Source organism: Candoia aspera, chromosome 3 (genome assembly GCF_035149785.1).
Source record: "Candoia aspera isolate rCanAsp1 chromosome 3, rCanAsp1.hap2, whole genome shotgun sequence".
Taxonomy (NCBI): domain Eukaryota; kingdom Metazoa; phylum Chordata; class Lepidosauria; order Squamata; family Boidae; genus Candoia; species Candoia aspera.
The window spans coordinates 100,553,352-100,574,862 of NC_086155.1; the positions used below are offsets into that span (position 1 = coordinate 100,553,352).

Here is a 21,511-nt window from a genome sequence, read left to right on the forward strand (position 1 = left end):
ATTTTGTGTAATTACATGAAGCGAAAGTGATGTAGCCAATTTTCCCTTGTTCATACTTGCAGCTGCTAAAATTATCGCTAGGGCAATGCCTCTTCAGGATATTTTTACATACATGTGTGTAACAAACAAACCAAAAATAAAATAAGATAAAGATCAAACAATTTGCCTTTTAAACAAAAATATTATCCATATTTTTCCACCAGAACTACATACACAAAGACTTCCCAGTGTATATTTACTTTTCATTTTACCATTTACTTACCAGTAATTTCTTGTTTTAAAGTGACATTAATAATTCCAAATAACGTATTTTTAGAATTATAGCCAAATGCATGCCAAGGTTATAGTAGGTCTGTTTCAAACTAAATGCAAATATTTCTCAAATGCAGATATACCTGATCTTTTACATGTCTGCTCATGCCAGGGAAAATTTAATTCATAAATAAGTGAGAACTGATTATGTGACTTCACTTCCATTCCTTAAATTTTTATTTACTGAATTCTTCCATCAAAAGGACTGTGAGAAAAGAATTATATATTCTGTCTTGTTTGATATTCACCCAGTCACATGATTAAACAAATAAGTCAGAAAACAAAATTATTTATATTAATTCCAAATTGATAAGCTTTGCTTTATAAAAGAAGTCAAAGAAATCACTGGGTTTGACATTTATAAAAACTTGCCCCCTCCTTACTGAAATGTTTTCCCTCTGTAATTGCAATATGGACACCCCACATTCCATCCTTATTACAGAATTACTGTGAAAGACAGAAGAAATAAAAGCCTGAAATTATATAGTTGGATAATTGGGTTCCACTCATTTTCTGAGTGGATCTTGGCATGCCACATTAAGACTTTAGTATCCAAAACATGCCTTAAAGCAAACACTACTTCATAATTGCTTTTTCCTACCAAATTAACACATTCGCTCATAAGGTTAGGTATGCCATTCTTTTAACAACCCAATTTATGGAGATGTGATCTTTCTGTTTGAATACCTACATTTTTATAATGTTTATTATGAAGATACATTACAGGGAAGTAATATTGATGACCAGGTCTTGCTTAGAGATGGCTGCAGGTTGTGTGTGCATGGGGGTGGATGCGGGAATAATATGGGTTATTTTTTTAAAAATTGAGTATCTGAAAACCAAGAATATATGGTATTTAATCACATTGTAACAACCTGAGCCTACATTTCAGTCTAGACTAATTTTTATAATCCCTTTTAAGAACTAGATATGTTTTCCCTCTATTCTTTGAAATGTTCAAAGAATTATAATGATTTCATAAAATGAACTACCTACGGTCTTTGCTTGTTAATTATGTGTGGTATGCTTTAAAAGCCTGCAGCACATTTGCTCATAAATACTATTTATAAATATTCGATGATTTGTCTATTTGACAGCTAGTGTCTGCCAGTCTGTCACAGTCATGGAAGAGCAAAATAATATTAGTTTGGAAGAAGAATTTGAAACCCCAGAAGCTACACATACAGGTAATAAAACCAAAATATCCTTGATATGAATGGAAAATGTAAGTTTTATGGACTCCTTGCTTAACACTCAATTGTAATAGCATCAGCAAGAACATGTTGTAGAAAAGAGTAGGCATGTAGAGTTAATTTATTGACAAATATATAATTCTGGGAAAGGTGGAAGGAAAGGAAAAAAGGGAATGACTCAGAGTGGATGGACTCAGTGATCATCCTGGAGAAAAATCTATCTTGGCCTTTTGGCTAAGGGCAAGATGGATAGATGATATTCTAGAGGTTACAGACTCATCCTTGGGGGAGCTGGGAATGGTGACAACTGACAGGAAGCTCTGGCGTGTGCTGATCCATGAAGTCACGAAGAGTCAGAAGTGACTAAATGAATAAACCAAAAATCTGTATGATCACTAGGAGTCAACAGTAACTTGATGGTACATAATCAATTAATTGCCACAGAAAATTTGTAAAACTGTTGGGAGGAATCACTTAAAATGTGGATCAGGTCAATTTAAAGACAGTAACCTAGTATTCTAATATGGGGACATCAGAGACATAATAACAGGAAGCTTTGGAAAGAACTCCACTAATGGTAGACATCTCACAATTTGTAAAGGAAACTTATGGACTTTAGAAAACTTTCTACAGTGTTTCCTCTCTCCATATTCTGTAATTCTCCATTTGTAAATTGCTTCTCAGCCTTTTGGCTAAGATCAAGTGTAAAGAAAATGATTGGTCCAAGCCAGATCTTTCACAATCACCTCAGGAAATGAAAGGAGCTAACTCTTCACCATAGAGCTCCAGTCTGTCTAAGGTTCATAATTAATTATGGATTTTACACGTTGTACCCAAATGCCTCCTGATACAGCTTTATGAAATAAATTGATGTTTATGTATTTGGAAAGACTTTTGCTGATATTTCTTCCGATAATAAGGCAATATTTTTCAGCCTGAATTGGGAGATATCCACCTATGCAGCTGTTTTTCTATTTCCCTCATTAACCCTCTTCCTTTAAATCTCGGTTGAAGCATCAAAATAATTGACAATTAAAAAAAAAGAAATAAAGAAAGTAAACCCAAGGAACATGAAGTGAAAGATTTTTCTTCTTCTAGGACCTAAAGGGGTAATCAATGACTGGAGAAAATTTAAATTGGAAAGCCAAGACCAAGATCATCTTCCTCCAGGCAAGAAAGAGGTCCTCATCAGGCAAATCTCTTCACCCCATTGCTCTCATAGCAGAGATGACAAAGACACCAGAGAACAAGTCAGTCGCAAGGTAAGTGAGGGAAGGAAGAAGACATAGTGGAAAAGATGCAGTGGGAAAGGGTTCAGACAGCTATTCCACATATTCAAGGAATATGGGGTAGGCTTGTGGGACTAGTTCCACTCAGTTGTTAGTACACATAATGACTACATTTTCACCATAGGTATAGTTAACATACGTGAGAATGAATATGCCATCATACATGGTTAGAAATCAGAACTTTTCCAGGCAAGAGAAGATTGGTCTCACTTGGTGTGTGTATAATTGGTGTGTGTATAAAGCCATGTCACATATTCCAAAGAAAGAGCATGAGGGGAGAAGCCTGTGTGGCCCCATAATCCCCCTCTTTCACATATTCCTTGAACATGTAAGTGGGATCATTGGAACACTTAGAATAGACTTGGGGATCTTTTAGTACTCTAAACGTTGCAAACAACTCCTAGATGTAGCCTAGATGAGAGATGCTGGGAACACAGCAAAACCTGGAAGGCGACAGGTTCCTTACCTGTCATAGAACCAGATACAAAGTGGCTCCTCTGGAAAGTAGCTTTCCCTGATATTTTACTACTTTTGCAGTGTTAGGGATACAAAGAGCAGGGGAAAGTATTCTGGAAGATCAGACTGAGTACTGGGACATGACCATTTTATAATTTTACTATGTCCTGCATTAGCCAACTTGTGAAAAAGTTTAATGGGAACCTCTCACCCATCTCCAAGTCAGCTGGCACAAACTAGGTTGAGGTTTCTTGGCAGGCCATAACTAGAATATAATCTTCATTGTTCCAAAATGAGGCATGACTTATTATCTCTGTACCAAACAGTGGCATATTTCTTTGCCTGATCCAGTTTCTTAATTGAGGTGTTTATATTGTAGTCAAGTCACTTCTTTTGGGGGACAATATATGGTACAAATGATCCACCTGATAGTGTTGTCAAACTTGGATGGAAAGCTTGTATCAGGACCAGTGTTCTACTAATGGATGCCCACTGGAAATGATGCATTTACTGTAGAAGCTCTTGAACTTTCAATGCTGTTCTTTGAGTATAACACGTTCTACTTACGTGCCAAGAGGCTGCATGAAATCTCTCATTTTGTTCTTGGCAATTAGATCAGCACCTGTAGTTTAACTTACCCTTTCAATTATTTGTAGATGAGCATGCTGGAATATGAGCTACTGAATGACAAAGAAGATGAGAACTGTTTACAGCAATACCGGAAGCGCTGCATGAAAAACATGCACCAGCGGCTGAGCTTTGGGCCAAAATACGGCTACCTTTCTGAGCTGCAGGATGGGAACCAGTTCCTGGAAGCTGTGGAGAAGGAACACAAAACCACCACAGTAATTGTCCACATCTATGAAGATGACATCAAGGACTGTGAGGCACTCAACAGCAGCCTCACTAGTCTTGCTGCTGAGTACTCCACCGTGAAATTTTGCAAAATCAAGGCTGCTAACACAGGGGCAGGAGACCGTTTCTCCAGCGATGTTCTTCCAACACTACTTGTCTACAAAGGTGGGGAGCTTGTAAGCAATTTCATTAATGTAACTGACCAATTCAATGGGGAGTTTTTTACTATAGATGTGGAGACTTTCTTAAATGAGTATGGGTTACTTCCTGAGAAAGGAATTCCAGCACTTGAGAATGGTGACATGGATGAACAAGAAATCGAACAGTAGACAAGCTATCTAGTATTTCATCATCCATGCTCAGTAAACATTGCAGTTTGGATCTCACACGGGGCCAAGTTTATTTAGCAAATTCTGCATATAGTTGTAATAGAAAAGGCTTGTTAAGAAAGCATATAGAGAGATAAAATAAATAAGAGACTTAGCTTGAAGATCCTAGTTTCATCTTTGGTTTTTCCTCCTCTTTTCATTTTTACAAAATATTAGAGAACTAACAAATTAGGACTGGTGAAAGTTCCTTACCAAGGGGCTGCAATGTTAGCAGATGTAGATCACACAACGGTAACTACAGCCTCGGCAGTATGGAAGGTTTTCAGAGACCAATGCAGATAGGCTGATACTCATGCCATTAACTTTGGGAGGGTAGGGGTAGGAAGTGAGATTGTTTTAATTCCCATTTGCAAGGAATTTGGCTAAGGTACAGCACATGTAGAAGTTGCACAGGTCCTTAAGATACAGGATACATTTGGATGGAGCTACTAACTTTACAGAACCTTCAGCAAATACTCAGAAGGAAAGTTTGATTGCATTAGTGTTTTAGAGATGCAAGGAAGATGCAAAGCATTTGCTACTTTAAGGGTAAGGACAAGTTGCCTTTTGAGCACTGAATATTCAGGACAACTCTAAAATCTGATGCAGACCAACTTGGGATCAGGATTTGGTCTATTGATGGTTGTCTGATTTTGAATTTCCTTGGTTTACCTCTATTGATGTAAGAAACCCTTTTTGAGAATACATGATGAACCCAACAATAACATAAATTAGAAATACTACTGACTCAAAACATCTTACAACTTAACTGTTATAATTTAATTAGTTAGAATCAGTTATCTAAGTGATCAGGTATCTAAGCAACTAAGTGATGTTGTCCAGGTGTTGTCCCAGTGCCTGGAAGTGTTAGAGTCTGGATAGGGAGGGAAAGGCTCAAGCTTAACCCCTTGCAAGACTGAGTGGCTGTGGATATTTGGATCTCCCCCTTCCCCCAGATCAGGGGTCTTCCATTTTTAGCCTTGAATGGGGTTGTACCATTCAGGACTGGTATATAATTTGGAGTGTCCTCCTGGATTTACAGCTCCTGCACCACTTGGAGTTGCTATGCAATTGGACGGCTTTAGAAATCTGACAAAGAAGCAAGCAAATACATAAAACTTTCTGATTAGCCAGTACCTATCGTAACATTTTGATTAGAAAATACTAGCCGGAAGTATTTTGAAAAGCATTACATTTAGTTTGTGCTGTTTGGAAAGAATCATAAGGTGTTAGCTGCTAATCAAGAACATTCTCTCTCCAAACCTGTATAGAAATTAAAGAGCATATTTTTAACTCACTTTTAATTCTGCGCAATTAGAAAACTTAGGTTAGTGCTGGAAATGTATGGATGCATTAAAACACACTTCTTTATTAATTATTGTGTGATGCCACATGGCAAATTAAAACCATGTGTTCATAAAACAATTGTTAACAACTAAACTTTTCTATTCTGTGCTGACATAATTAAAAGCTAGTTAAAACATACCTTTTAAATGGACCTACTCTCTTTTTTAATATGCACACACAGACAATATAAAGAAATAATTAAGAGCAAGAAATTGCTGGTTTTGCCACGTATTTAAGCCGCTGTACCAGGACAACACATCACTGCAGCCTTCCCAGTGTGTAGTCAGAGGAAATGGGAGGGAGATGAAAGAATGGAGCTGGGAATAGTGCTTACTCCCCTGGACAGGATCAGTATAAGAGGAACACACAGTGTGTGTTTGTGTGAGAGAAGTCTGTGTGAGAGAAATACACAGAGAAGACTTGGGTTTCTGCTTGTCTTTGGGAGAAGAGTTACTGCTGGACAACTCCCAGGGAGGGAGGGAGGGAGGGAAAGGAAGTCCATCAGAGCCAATGGAAGGCCTTCTTCTGGCCTCCTCTTCTGCACAATTACAATCTCTCATCTAGTGTGGGCCTCAGAAGATTTCATATACTAAAAATGAAGCAAACAGGATCAGTTGTACAACGTATATTAAATGACAGCCTTAACTAGAGTAACTAATTTCATGGAAAACAAAGGACAAGAGGGTATGCAATTACTAAAGAGACATGGGGAGAAAAATAAATTCATGTTAAATCAGTAAGATTTTAGCTATATCAGATTTATTTCAGGACTTGCTGGGCCCTTTGGACATCTGCATTTATGGCAGAGAACTGAGATGACATTTACTGTCTGAGTGATGTTCCAGGAGGGTTACTTTCTACAAAGAGGAGACTCTGGAGCATGGGTTGTTTTACTTAATACACTACAGAGAGTGCATAATGCTTATTTTTGACACTTCTCTCCCTCTCCTACCTCCAGGATCCATTCTATCTCTTAAACCCTAAAGCAATAGATGTTAGAAAGTGGGACTCATCTAGTGTTTGCCACAGACCCAAACATCATCACACTGTTTTTATTAACATTTGAAGACAAAGAGGGGAACCAAGAATATTTATTTATTTGTCAAATTTTATCACTGCCCATCTCTCCCCTAAGGAGGGATTCTGGGCGGTTTACAATAGAAATAAAGTTTAAAATTCAATACAAACTATAAATAATAGCATAAATAGAAATAGAAATAGAAGATAAAAATATGAAATGCAATAAAATCCAGATGGCAGAAGATTCTACACCAGTCTGTGAATATAAGCCACCCAGAGTCACTTGATGAGATGGGTGGCTATAGAAATCAAATCAAATCAAATCAAAAAATAAAATAAAATAAAATAAAATAAAATAAAATAAAATAATAAAGGGGCCATTCTAGGGCACCAGCCATCCCCAAGAATGGCTATTCCCCTTCCCACTCCAGGCATACTGGCAAAAACAGGTCTTCGGTTTTTTATGGAAGTCCAGGAGAGAGGGGGCTTGTCTCAATTCCGGGGGAGGAATGTACCAGAGGGCGGGAGCTGCTGCAGAGAAGGCTCACTTCTTGGATCCCGCCAGATGGAATATATAGTAAGCACAGCTGTACTGTCTCAGAACAAAGTCACACTTGTTATCTCCTACTTAGAATTGAGCTGTATTTGGGGGTTGGCTTTAAAGTAGTAACTTTACTGATTAGTCAAATGACTATATCAGAAAGTTGGGCATCAGCCACTATAAGATATAAAATCTAAAATATGATACCATAAAACAGCTAAAATACAGTAAAATTAGCTACAATATACTATGGTAAGATAAAATATGATAAAATACGGTAGGGTAAAATAGAGATAAAATTGTAAGATAAAAATGCAAGATGTAATAAAACAAGTAATAAAATACAGAAACAATGTGAGTTTAAATGAATTTGTCACCTTTACAAGTCACCACAATGTGTTCTATAAATTGCGTTCTCAGTTGGACATCCCTAACTATAAACTTAACAGTTCTATTGACCACATATGTATTTGTGTCCTGGAGGAAGTAACACAGTCTTTTGTTACGGTCCCACTATGTGGTTCTGTCCAGTAATGTCTGGAGGCACTGAGCCCTTGCTGGGACATATAGTTGACAGTTAAGTAGGACATGTGCAATGTCTTCTACTTCGGGTGCTCCAGCAACACATGTCCGCTTAAGGTAAGGCATTTGGTGGAATTGTCCGTATGTGACCATAGAATCCAGTTGCTCAAACCTTGCTCTAGTAAGAGCTATCCTATGGTATTGAGTCAGACCCATTGTCAGGTATTTTTCTATTTGAAAGGACAGTTTATTCTTGGCCAGCCATTTCGACGACCTATTGTGTGCAAGTGACTCAATGTCTGTTTGGGCATTAACATCCAAGACACTTGGTTGGCTTTAAAAAGAGGTTGTGGTCTGCATCTCACATCTAATCTAAGCTAGCTAAGCCTAAGAAAAGATTAGTCCTTTGGAAGTCAAGGTTGAATGATGATAATGTATCTGCTGTCATTATGAGACAGTCCAGGCTGAATGATCTTCAAGTAACCACTGGTGACAACTGGTCTTTGTAGGTTGTAGGACTGTGGGGGGGAGGACAAGAGCTATGGTGGTTTTATTGGTTTATATTCATTGTCCTTACTTATCTTACACTTCTTAATTCCTTTGTACTTTGTATTTACGTTTTATTTCTTTATATTGCATTCATTATTTCTATTAGAATTTTATCTTGCATTTATATTATAATGCATGATTCTATGTATTTAAGTTATTACACTTAGCTTACTCAAATTAAACATATTATTTAAATAGTTATTCTTATTTATATCATGTTATTTATATTGCTTATTTTTAATGTTTATTTATTAAACGTAGTGATTTTTTAAAAAGGTTAATGTGAAAGGTAATTAATACTTTTCGTATATATACTGTATTTCAGAGATACAGTTTTGATTCTGAAACTTCACACAAAGAACTAAATCTTCGATTAATAGGGCAGCTTCCCCTTTGATGAGTTCTACCCAACTCTTCTTGCGCAGTCCAAGACCCTCCATCCTACACTTGTGTCTTTCATTTCTTCTCCCTAAATAGAGTTTCTTCCATTAAATGTCATCCTGTTCGTTTCAGCCCATTGTTAAGCCTGTCTACAGCTTTTTGAAATTTCTCTTCCTCTTCTAAAGTCTTAGCTGTTCCTCCTAGTTTTGTGTCATCTGCTAATTGGATTGTCATTCCCTCAACCCTTCAACCAGGTCATTAATAAAAGTGTTGAACAGCACATGGCCTGGGACACAGTCTTATGGCACTTCATTCAATACTACTTGTCTGTGAGGTTTCAGCCAGTCTCTGACTCAGAAAACAAAACTCTTTCTGAGTCAGAAGGGGAAACAGAAACTTACCAGGCAGAAACTGGGAAAGCAAAACCCAGAAATGACTCAGCAGCACAGAAGAAGTTACAGACGCTGATTGGCCAATCTTCAGAGGATTTGAATCCTCCAATCAGAATGTGCAAAAGATGTGCAGAAAAGCGTGCGAAGGAGAAGGCAGCCCAATTGATTGCAGAAGGGAATAGGCATGCAAAGGATCATCATAAAAGGCAGATGTGAGAAGAGCAAACTGCTGGAGACAACCGATCCTTCAAGCTCACAGCCCCAGCGGAAGAGTCCTTACCAGCGTCGGAAACCTCATCTGTAGCCGGAGGGGAATCAGCATCTGCATTTCCTACTGAAGAGGACCTGTATCCTGCAACTGCTGCCACGGAGGATTTTCTCCCAAATCCAGCAACCTAAGCCTTGTGTCCAGCTTCGGACCTCACCACCGTCCTTCTGCACATTCCAGGTGTGCTTCCAGCCTTGCTTCAAGCTTCCAACCTTGTCCAGAATCTCCAGTCCAGTTTTGTTGTAGTCTAAGCCTCCAGTCTTGCCCAGGACCTCCAGTTCCATCTTATTGTGCTTCCAGCTTCCAGCCTTGTCCAGAGTCTCCAGTCCAGTTTCGCCATGCTTCTGATCTCCAGTCTTGCCCAGGATCTCCAGTCTAGTCTAGCCATGTTTTGTGTGCTCAACATTGTTCAGGAACTGTAGACCTATCTTGTGATCCAGGTTCTCATCCTTGTCTAGAGTCTGTAGTTCAGCCCACTCATGTTTCAAGCTCTCCACCTAGTCAAGAACCTCCAGTCCAGCCTAGTTGTGTGCCAAGCTTCCAGCCTAGCCTGGGTCTTCAGCCAAGTCCAGTCTTGTTTTGAGTTATCTGCCTTGTTTGGAGTCCTCAGCCCAGAGTACCCAGCCAAGTCTGGGTCACCCAGTTCAGCCCAGTCCTGCCTCTAGAGCCAAGCCTTGCCCAGCAGTTCCAGTTCGGTCTCTTTTAGCTTCCTGGTGCCAGCCTCGTTCGGGTGGTGTTCCAGATCATGGACAATCATCTCCAGTTCTGGTTGTGCCATGTGCCCTAGCTTTTTCCAGTTCCACAGCTCTGTCAGTGAACCCTGCTCACCTGTTTTGCCACAGTCTCCTCCTGCAACCTTACCGGTCCTCCTGTTGTTGCCTGAGTGGTCTTGATCAGAACCAGCCTTCCTCTTGATCACAAGGACTTATTTATTGTAAATAGTTCTTTTAATAAAGAGTGGTTTTGATAATAAACCTGTCTGGCTGCCTCATAGACTGAACATTGTCAAGCTAACGTAGCGCCACTAGAATTCTTTGGGTATGGTCATTCAACCAATTATGAAGCCATCAGTTTTATCATCTAGCCATAATTTACCATTTTATTAAGACAAGAAAAGTTATCAATTGCTATGGTGAGATCAAGGTATACCTTGATCATAATAAGGTTTGTCTGATATGCCTTATTTATAGCAAACCTGTGCTAGATCTTGCTAATTGTTGCATTCCTATCCAAGAATTCACAAACATGCTGTTTAATAATCTGCTCAAGGGCCTTGCCCAGTAAAGATATTGAGCTGGCAGTTCTATAATTTCTCAAGTCCTCCTTGTTCCCTTTTTTGAAGATCTGGACAATATTTGTTCTCCTCTGAACTTTTGAGCCCTTGCCAGTTTTCCAAGGGCTCTCAAAGACTACAGTCAGCAGTTCTGCAATTACCTCTGCTAGTTCCTGTAGTGCCCTAAGATATCATTCATCTGATGCTGGAGAATTAAATTCATGTTAATGAAATGTTCTTTTACCCTTTCCTTGTCTATCCTAAGCTGCAACTCCTTTTTTAAAGTAATGGCACAAAGATCTAAGGTTCCTTTTCCCTTAAGACAAATCTGAAATATGAACTAAGATGTTTGGGCGTTTTTGGCAGCACCCATTATCAATTCAACTCTACTCTTTGAAACAGACCTATAGACTTTTTGCCTTTCTGTTTTTTCCAAAGCTTTTTGTTGTTGTTGTTGTTCTGGATGTTTATTGCAAACTTCAACTCATCTTGTGCTTTACCCTTTCCTATAATTTCTGGCAACAGTCTTGTATCCTTGCTCTGTCACTATACGTATCCCTTCTTCTTTTCAGCATTTTAGAAAACTATGTATATATCCACAATAATCTCTTCAAATGTCTTTTTTTTTTCTTTTCTAGTATGAACTATATGCAATTTTGTGTCACTATTTTCTTTTGCAGGATTTCTCATCATTCCTGGATACTTTGCTCCTTCAGGGTTCCAGGAATAAAGTGTCCTAATTTATGTGTAAAAATATATTCTGTTTAAAATTGAGAGTTAGATCCTGATGATCTGTGCAAATTATCCAGAGTTCCTGATCTGCCTTCTTACAATTAATATCAAAAAATAGCCTGGGGGCTTTGACAAAGGAAAAGGAAATTACTGAGGAAATAAAGTAGGCAACCTCTTCCAAATTAGAAATGGAGTACAGGTAGTCCTCACTTACAGACTACTCGTTCTGTGACCGTTTGAAGTTATGACAGCACTGAAAAATGAGATTTATGACCAGTCCTTGAATTTGTGGCCATCGCAGCATCCCCACAGTCATGTGATCACAATTTGGATGCTTGGCAACCGGTGCGCATTTATGATGGTACCAGTGACCCATGGTCACATGATTGCCATTTGCGACCTTCACAGCCAGCATCAGACAAGCAAAATCAATGGGGAAGCTGGCAGGAAGTCACAAGTCATGGTCACATGATGTAGTGCTTAATGACCCACAGTGGTTTACTTAATGACCACAGCTGGAACTGATGTCATAAGTTGGGCACAGTCACATGGTGTTTCACTTTATGATCATATCACTTAGTGACAGATTTGCCAGTCCCAATTGTGGTTGGTAAGTGAGGACTACCTGTACAGGCAGAACACTCATAGACAGACAGATAGGGAAGCTACAGCTGCTCCTGAATAAGGTTGAGATATCAGTGCTGCCATCCTTCTTTTCTCCTCTTGAGAATTACTGGAAGCAAAGCCCCATAATCTCTAGTTCAACTGACTGGCAACAACTGAGGAGTGATCCAACATATCCGAGAGGCAGGAAGCTGAATGCAAAATATTCTGACTCAATGGGCTGCTCTCAGATTCCTTGCATGCTGTTGATTTCTGTGGAATTTGCCAGACTGAACCAATTTCAAAGAAAAGGAACCACAGAAGAGGAACCCGTCACCTTGTTTCTGTTCCAGCCTATTCCACTTTCAGGTTAATGTATAACAGGCATGAGAATGACATTGACTTTCCACCCTGCCCAGTGACATCAAACAAAGAAACATCTCCTTTCCTCAAAGATCAATAAAAGTAAGAGGATGAAATAATTCATAGAAGACCAGGAAGTAGATGACCCAAAGAGTTAGTAAGCCGTAAAGCTGAGAAATTTTGGAATGCAGAAAGGTAAATGTGTTCAGGACAGAAAATGGCAGGTCCTCCAGGACTTCTTATCTTGCAAGTTCTGAACATTTTTAGATTTATTTAAAAAAAACCTGGCCAACTTGAAAACATTCAGATTAAAAAACTGAAATGGAAGGCATGTCCTGGAAATACTAATATACAGTGATCCTATATGTTGAGGGCAAGGCAGAAAAGTGGATAACCCTGAACAAATCTTGGGGGGGGGGAGTTTAATTCCTAAGAAATAAAATACCTTAACCCTCCCTGAAAATATAAAAAAGGTCAACACTGTAAGGCAAGATTTTAGAAAAGTGTTTAACATGTACAACTACACCCAGTGCCTTTTGATGTCAAGCAGCAGAACCATTCAAGGAGACCCAAAGTAGCATTGGGAGAAGGAAAAAGAGCTGGAAGAGGAACAAAGGTGAATGAAAAAGGTATTCTTCTCTCAGCTGGAATTTATCCGCTTTCCTTCTAGATTTTTCTTAATGGAGTTAAATGTAATGGCTACTACTAAGTAGCATTTGATTGATGGGACAAGTCAGCTTTTTGGCAGAATGTTGGTGGCCCTGCTTCCTCTGATATTTTTTGTTTAAGCAATTTATCTATTTAATGGATAATCAGATATTACCTCTGTTTGGAACATTCTTGATAAAACTGTCAGATCCCCCCGATCAAAGGTTTCACAGAAACCCTTATCGGAGCATCTACCATAATGGAATCCATGTTGCCAGATGGGAGGGGGTGTGAAGTTGGAGTGTGAAGTGGTTTATTATGGCTATGGCAGACATCAAGGACACAGGGTTGAGATATACCAGGAACCCCACCTGGATGGGAGGGAGGTGACATGCTTTCATGGGAAAGGGGACTAACTAAGAGAATGTAGTTTTAAGTTAGGTTTGAGCGGGAAATCTTTATTTGCAGCTTGCCTTCTGTACCATTCATTATGCCTCATTAAAACAGTTAAAGGAATCCCAGCCTCCTGACTGTGATTGTGTGAATGCTCGAATGATCAGGTGCTGACATTAAGCTGTGAATACATATTTTGAAAACTCTTCCTGAGCAAGTAATCAGCTGAGAGTTGACGAACCATGCCTAAACATGGAAAATCCCGGGCTAAGCAGCCATCGCCTTTACCGTCATCGGAGAGGACAGTGCTGTATGCAAAAGTGGAAGAAGAAAAAGTTGAGATGGAGGAGAACTCAGGGAGCGGGGACAGCGAGTGCGAGATGGAACCCCAGCTCAACACTACGGAGTTGGAAAGTGCCCTCCATTCCCTCAGATGCCAAGCGTTATCATAGAAGAACCACAGATGGGTCCTTCCCAGCCCGGTGCCAGAGAGGAAGAGGGAAAAGCCCCTCCACCTGTGGAAGCACAAGTAAGGGTGCAGAGTCCGGGGTCGCATGGGACCATCCCAGACACCAATGGAACTCCACAAGAAATGCAGAACTTGGAGGCGAGGATGTCTGCTATGGAAGTGGTGCTGCAGCAGGTATCAAGAACCCTGGAGACCATGGCGTACCCCTTGGCAGAGATCTCAACTCAGCTATCCAGAGTGGCATCGCCGGACTCATGAGGAAGATGGCATACCCTAACCCCAACCCGGGATTTCAAATCCCCAGTGAGGTGCTGGCAGAGTGGAGGCCACCCAGAGAGCCAAGGTGACTGGGGGAGAGCTCTGCCCAGCAGGGCAACACCAGCTGCAACCCCGAAAGACATACAACTTAAGTTTGATGGAGACCCATGACAGTTGGCGTTCTTCTTGACCAACATGTCCATATACACCAAGGAATATGGGTCTTGCTTTCCCACTGAGTACAAGAAAGTGAGCCAGGTAGGCGCCAGACTCCAGGGACCTGCACTGGAGTGGTTTGTGCAACTGCACGATGCCGTGGCCCTGGAGCTGAGCAGCCTGCATGACCTCATGAGGGCACTGAGAGACCAGTTCAAGGACCCACTTGACAAGATGAGGGTGAAGACAAGTATCCAGCAACTTAGGCAAGGGGGAAGGACCATGGCAGAGTATGCCATGGAGTTCAAAGCCCTTACTGGAAAAGTTATGGACTGGTCAGAAACCACTAAGATTGATTACTTCAAGGGGGGATTGCAGCCAGAAATCCTGAGATGGGCGCTCTGCCACGGAGACCCCCCCCCCACTTTGAAAGAATGGATCTGCCCAGCAGGGGAAGTGGAGAATTCCGTCGGCAACTCTGAGTGCAAATGATGGGAAGAAATACCATAGCCCCATGTCAATTTCCCTTCACCCAGCAAAAACTCTTCCATGACAAGGAGGACCAGAAAGACCAGCCAGGGAAAAGAGGCAGCTGTTTCAAATGCGGGAAGGACACCCACAGAGCAGCAGAATGCCCACGTGGGGAGTCAGATGCACCGAAAGGAGCAACCAAACCGGCTAAAACCCCACTGACTAGACGCAAAGCAGCCGCTGCAATGGCGCTGGCCCAAAAGGATCCAGAGGTGAAGTCCCTGATTGACTCCAGCAAAGACTCTGAACAGGAGGAACTGGAGCCGGCGGGAAACAAATTTCACCTGTTCTAAATCGCGCCCGCAAGCAGGTGGAAACTCCAGGGCGCAATGTGCCTACTTCAGAGATAGACAACAAAGAGATAGAAGACAAAGAAGACCCTTTGGTGAGTGATGATTATTCCACCTTGCTGGTGAAAGTAGAACTGAAAAACTTAAGAACCTGGCACAAAGCTATCTGACAGCTATGTTAGACTCAGGGTGCACAAAATGCTTGATACACCCCGCCCTAATTGACACACCAAGCCTTAAAACCAAAAGACTTAAAAATCCCATTATTTTCACTCAGATGGACAGTTCATTTGCCCATGGGGGTCCCGTGGAATTCCGGACTGAGACTTTGGCCATGAGATTGGGGGGGCATAAATAAACCTTGCAATTTATTGTGGCCCCTATTGCCAACTATTCTATCATCCTGGGACTCCCATGGCTAAAGAGTAGAAAGCCATAAATCGACTGGGACTCAGGTGCTTTATTGTTTAAAAATGGGGCTGGCAACCTCCTTACTGTACCACACACCGGGCAGAATGTAGCCGGCACCCTCCTCAACCACACCCCTGTGGCGGAACCTGTGGCACAGCCGACATTCCACCCGAGTATACAGACTTTCCTGATGTGTTCAATGAGAAGGAGTGTGACCAATTGCCTCCTCACAGGAAAACTGACTGTGCCATTGAAAATGATCCAAAAGCTGAACTACCTAAGCCTAAAATGTATTCTATGTCAGAAACTGAGAAACAAGTTCTCAGGGAATTCATTGATAAAAACTTAGAGAGGGGGTTCATTGAACCTGCCAATTCACCTTTGGCAGCCCCGGTGCTCTTCTGGGCAAAGAAAGATGGCTCTCTGAGACTCTGCATGGATTACCGTGGAATAAATGCCATCTCAATAAATAATCAATACCTTCTCCCCTTAATAGTGTTCTATGTATTATAGTTTTCAATTCTTGGATCAAACATGGAATTTCTAGATTGATCATCTCCTGGCTTAAGTTCTTCATCTGTATACTGGGAATAATCATAAAGTATCAAAAATATAGAAAGTTCAATATTCTGCATATATGTGCATGTAGAAATCAAATGAGTATACTACTTTTAGATATAATTTAGTCTATTGTACAAGATTTAGTGCTATTCATTTAAAACTTAAGATTTTCCATCTAGGCTTCATAGATCAAAGACTGAAGATTAAAAGGCATATAAAACATGTGGATCATTAACTGTATCCCACCCTATCTATAAAACATAGTATCATTTCAATAGATCTAAATATAAGTGGCTATAAAAATAACTAAGCAAGCATGCAGCAACATGTGTTCTTGGGGAAGTCCATGAACTAAAAATTGTCAGCACCCACCCACATGGAGCTAACCAAGCCTTTGCATATTACCACTCTCCAGTGTAGCAGTATATGATCAATCAAAATTAAATTAAGGCTTTGGTTGCACCATCAGGATTTCTGCAGGAAAATCTAAATGAGGCAGTTACAAAGGTGGCATTTAAGAATCCTTTTCCTCACTTTCGTTTCAACCAAGAACAGGTAATTATTCAAGTGTGGGTTTATGGCCTTCCAAATGTTCCTATGTTATAATTTTCAGCAGAACAGAGATAAGAAAAATTGGGAGTTCTAGTCAAACAACATCTGAAGGATATATTTTTAGTTTCTTTAAAAAAAATCCTGCAGAAGTAAGCCAAAAAAAGATACATTTGCCTATATTCTCCCTTTATCTTGCATTTGTTAGCCATGATGTGTTCTATGTATAACACTCAGCCCTGAGCCTTCAAGCTTTTTAAAGCATGTCCAATTTCTTTTCCATTTGATGAAAAGTTCTCATAAAACCTGATGGAAACATATTCCCTCCTGACAGCACAGATCTGCATGCAGAACTCAATGAAAGATCTGTATACTTGGGGGTTAATAAGTATATAGAAGTATGGATGACTTCTACAAAATGAGGCCATTGGTACAACTAACTCAGCATTTAGATCATTTAGTTGAATTTCACAGAGCTCTAGGGCCCATTACAAAACCCCTCTAGTAAGAGCTATCTATTCCTTCCAGCAGCTTGGGGGACGGAGGAGGTACAAGAAGAAAAAAAGGGGGTGTCCCCATCAGCTTTGGCTTTGGCACTACCTACTATCTGCTCAGCCTGCCATGCAGCTCCAAACAGGTTATTGTTAACCAGTGGTAGTTCTCCAGCATTCTGACAAGTGTCATACCCATTTCTAATTATCTGAGACTGAATCTGGGGTTTCCTGAATGCTAACCATGTGTTTTAGGAGGGAGCTATAGCCTTCTGACATGTTTAATAACATGTGCTGAACTCAAAACATAGATCTTGAACCTATGATCTGAGAAACTGTAGGTTTAGATTCAGCAGATACATCTCCATACATTTTTGGCAAAAGGAAATTGCAATAGACTGGGGATATAAAATAATTTTGCCATTAATCTTCTTGGAAGAAACTGAATTGGGAGGGGCTGCTCCTAATGGAGTCATAGTAGGATGATAACAGAATGTGAAGTCTGGCTAGAACTCAGTCTTTCCCCAAAAAAGCTGAGTCATTTTAGATAGTGCAAGGTGTCAGAAACTCATGGCCTTTTCTTTATTTTCACAGTGAAAATGTCTTGTTTGCTCACAGAAACTCCGGGCCTGCCCCAGAAACCGATTTACTTTTACAGCACTTCCTGGAATTATGACTATGTAATGCATGTGAACGCACAGGAGAAGCAGCAGCCTATGAGAAACACCACACTTGTGGGAGCATCGTGAGATGTGTTTTTTGCTGTGAAAAAGCCAATACTGACCATCTTATATATTTGCAAAAGAAACTACTCCTTGCTGTACATTGAGCTATACATTTATGCCCAAGTATTTAAGAATGCGGTGGGACGCGGTGGCACTGTGGGTTAAACCACTGAGCTTGCTGATCAGAGGGTTGGCAGTTCAAATCCGCATGACGGGGTGAGCTCCTGTTGCTAGTCCCAGCTCCTGCCAACCTAGCAGTTCGAAAACATGCAAATGTGAGTAGATTAATAGGTACCGCTTCAGCGGGCAGGTAACGGCATTCCATGTAGTCATGCCGGCCACATGACCACGGAAGTGTCTATGGACAAATGCTGGCTCTTTGGCTTTGAAACAGAGATGAGCACCACCCCCTAGAGTCGGACACGACTGGACTTAATGTCAAGGGAAACCTTTACCTTATTTAAGAATGCAGACATACATTTGACAGAATGGAATGGAAATCTAGCATGCAAAGTGGAAAACAAACTAAATGCACATCTATTTGAGCATCCTTAGATTAGACATATCAACCACCCAAAGACAACTTGCATCACTAAGCTTGAGTAAATCATCTGCCACTCCAATAAAATTAGGTTTGCTACCTGATCCCAAGCAAAAATATGTGGACATTTGGATTCAGACAAATCTTAGAAGAATGTTCTCCAATCACAATGATTCATTTTAAAACTGATAAATTCATTTGAAAGATTAATAGGAAAAATAGTAAGAAAGCTATGATAAGATCAGTCATTTATTTATTTATAAGTTTTATAAGGCCACCCAACTCAAACAGTGTAACTGGGCAGCATACAGCATAACCGTGCAATAAATCAAAAAGAAGAAAAATACACACACACCAATATAATCATAAACAGACAGTACATAAATACAAAATGTAAAATGGTGACCAAACACACAACAAAACAACCACGGGGGGACTCCCACTCAGCTGGCCCCTAACGCCTGGGGGAAGAGCCAGGTCTTAATGGCTTTTCTAAAGGCAAAAAGACTTGGGGCCTATGGTATATCAGGTGGGGGGGAGAGATTGTTCCAGAGAACAGGGGCAACCACGTGAGAGGCACACCAGGTTCCATAAGATAGCAAGATTTAAAAGAAGGAACCTGGAGCATGCCCTTCCTGTGGGATCGTGTGGGGCAGGCAGATGTTCTTGGGAGAAGTAACCTGGTCCTATGCCGTGTAGGGCTTTAAAGGCAATCACCAGCACCTTGAATTGCACCCAGAAGTCAACTGGGAGCCAGTGTAGACTCTGCCACACGTCCAGCCCCAAACACTGGTGAATGGAAGGTGCTGCGGTAGCATCGCCATAGCTAGTGCTGTGCCAAACAGCTGCTCAGTGGCTTCATGAGTCCTCAGCTGAATGGCAGTTCCAACTGCAGTACTGCAGCACCACCAGCACTGTCCATCCCGGCTTCACCACAGCTGTCTCTCCTTGGGCGCCATTAACCGGCACACACTCCAAAGGTAGTCCTGACTGTCTGAGGCAGCTGGGAAGCCAGCCCAGGATCCCAAAAGTCCCTCTCCATTGGGAGTCCAAAGCCACCAGGACCAAAGCCTCAACCATTGGAGTCCCAGTAAGATGATCAGGAGCACCCTTCAAAAAAACAACATCCAAACCTCAAAACCGAATCCTCACCTCCACCATATCCTAAAACCAACAAAAGTCCCCCAGCTAACAAAGTCCTGCCAACATGGTTGCCATCTGTAAAAAGAGAAGCCATCACTGCTTCACTCTCAGAGGTATAGCAATTTCTGAATTTTCAAAGGGTAAAGGTATCACGTTCAATGCATTATTAAGGCAAATGTACCTGGAGCAGGAAGCCCAAAGCCACAAAGAAATGTGAAATATACAGTAATGGGACTACATTTAAACTGTCTGATTTATATCTATTTCCTCTGAATTCTCATCTTGCAATCCACTGAGAGATCAAGAACATCACCCTCGTTTTGACTCCACTAGAGGTAATTGACCATCAGTTCTGTCCTCGCTGCACACAGGATTTGACTGAGTCACCATGTTTGGTCTGGATTCCACCAACAGCAATCAGCATTACTCCTGACTTGTGACATTCCACTTTGTCAAAAGCTGAGCTAACCATACCACCATAGAGGGAATCATATTTTTAAAATCTGAAAATGAGTAACTTACAATACAATAGTGATCTAAAGCAAAAGTTGCAGCCCATGTTTTAGCTACTCAGGAAACCATGAAACAGTGGAAAAATGCAAGATGATTAAGAAACAAGAGGTTGTGTCACCCACATCCATCATAAAAGACCTGGATAATGGAAGGGCAATTGCATTAGAAAGGATTTGCCTATAAGAATCTCTAGTCTGAAAATTGGCAGTTGCTTTGGCAGGAACGATGGGGAAATCTGTCATTAATGATGAAAACATTTTCAATTATTCTTCTCCTAGCTACTGAACCTTGAAGCAAGCTCACAACAGACCACATGGATGAGGCAGGCATGATCCTGCTCTTTACTTTTCTTAAGTCATTACTTCAACAGAGTAGGATGGCTCTAGAACTGGGTTCTCTCAAGGCATTCTGACCGGTGTCTTAGTCACTTTACCAGCGGGAAAATGAGGGGGTAGGAAGAAAAAAGCTAAGTTTTCCTGCCCTTAATTTGGAGGGGTGGCAGAACTGATGCCTAACCTCTATCAGATGTTTCACCCTAGGCTATCTTCTCTGTGTCCATTTCCAAATCCTCAGAGCAGGACAAGTCAAGTCTACTATGAATCACACCAGCCTCAAAGTCACCAAAACAACACAGATCCAGCCCATATTGTGATTATTTCATGTACAAGAAGGCGAGAAAGATAATAATCTGAGAACAGGTGAATATAAAATTCAGATCAAGTTTTAACAATTACTGCAAGTGAAGGCTGGCAAACAGAATGCACTGAGAGCAGGAAAGAATTCTAAAGGGAACACTTCCTCAAGAGGATACTCCCTTGATGAATAAGCCTTTAAACACCCACTGCATTCCTGAGTGTTCCCCATCGTTATTTAACTTTCTTCCAAAAATAGCATTGCAAAGTATTTTGTTTTGAGACTTCTTGCAACACATACTCATAATCCAGGTAACAGGCATATAAATCCAGAATCTCTTAAAGATGTTCCCTTAGAGACTTTTTCTGTGATAAATTGAAGAGAAATTAATGTGTAAGAGACAGTCTGGAATGGAGCAGCACACAAACTTTTAAATAGATAAAGTCCCTATAAATCGGGTGACCAACATAGCCAAGTTGATATCTGACCAAGTATATTGAAAGCAATTCAGATAAAAGGGCAGATTAGTTCTTTACCTTTATTTATCTGTTTTCTATCTCACCTTTTATTACTTTTATAAATAACTCAAGGCATGCCTTTCTCCTCCTGTTTTCCCCACCACCACCACCCTGAGGTGAGCTGGGCTGAGAAAGTGACTGGCTCAAGGTCACCCAGCCAGCTTTCATGCCTAAGGCAGGGCTAGAACTCACAGACTTTTGGTTTCTAGCCCGTTGC

At 40.8% G+C, this 21,511-nt stretch overlaps 1 protein-coding gene across 1 annotated transcript; it reads left to right on the forward strand.

Annotated features, from left to right (window-relative positions):
• Positions 1-1,435: 1,435 nt before the first annotated feature.
• Positions 1,436-4,471, forward strand: PDC (phosducin). Its single transcript, XM_063300164.1, has 3 exons — positions 1,436-1,499; positions 2,604-2,767; positions 3,907-4,471. The coding sequence occupies exons 1-3, from the start codon at positions 1,436-1,438 to the stop codon at positions 4,432-4,434; spliced, it is 756 nt and encodes a 251-aa protein (XP_063156234.1). The 3' UTR covers positions 4,435-4,471.
• The last annotated feature ends 17,040 nt before the right edge of the window (positions 4,472-21,511 follow it).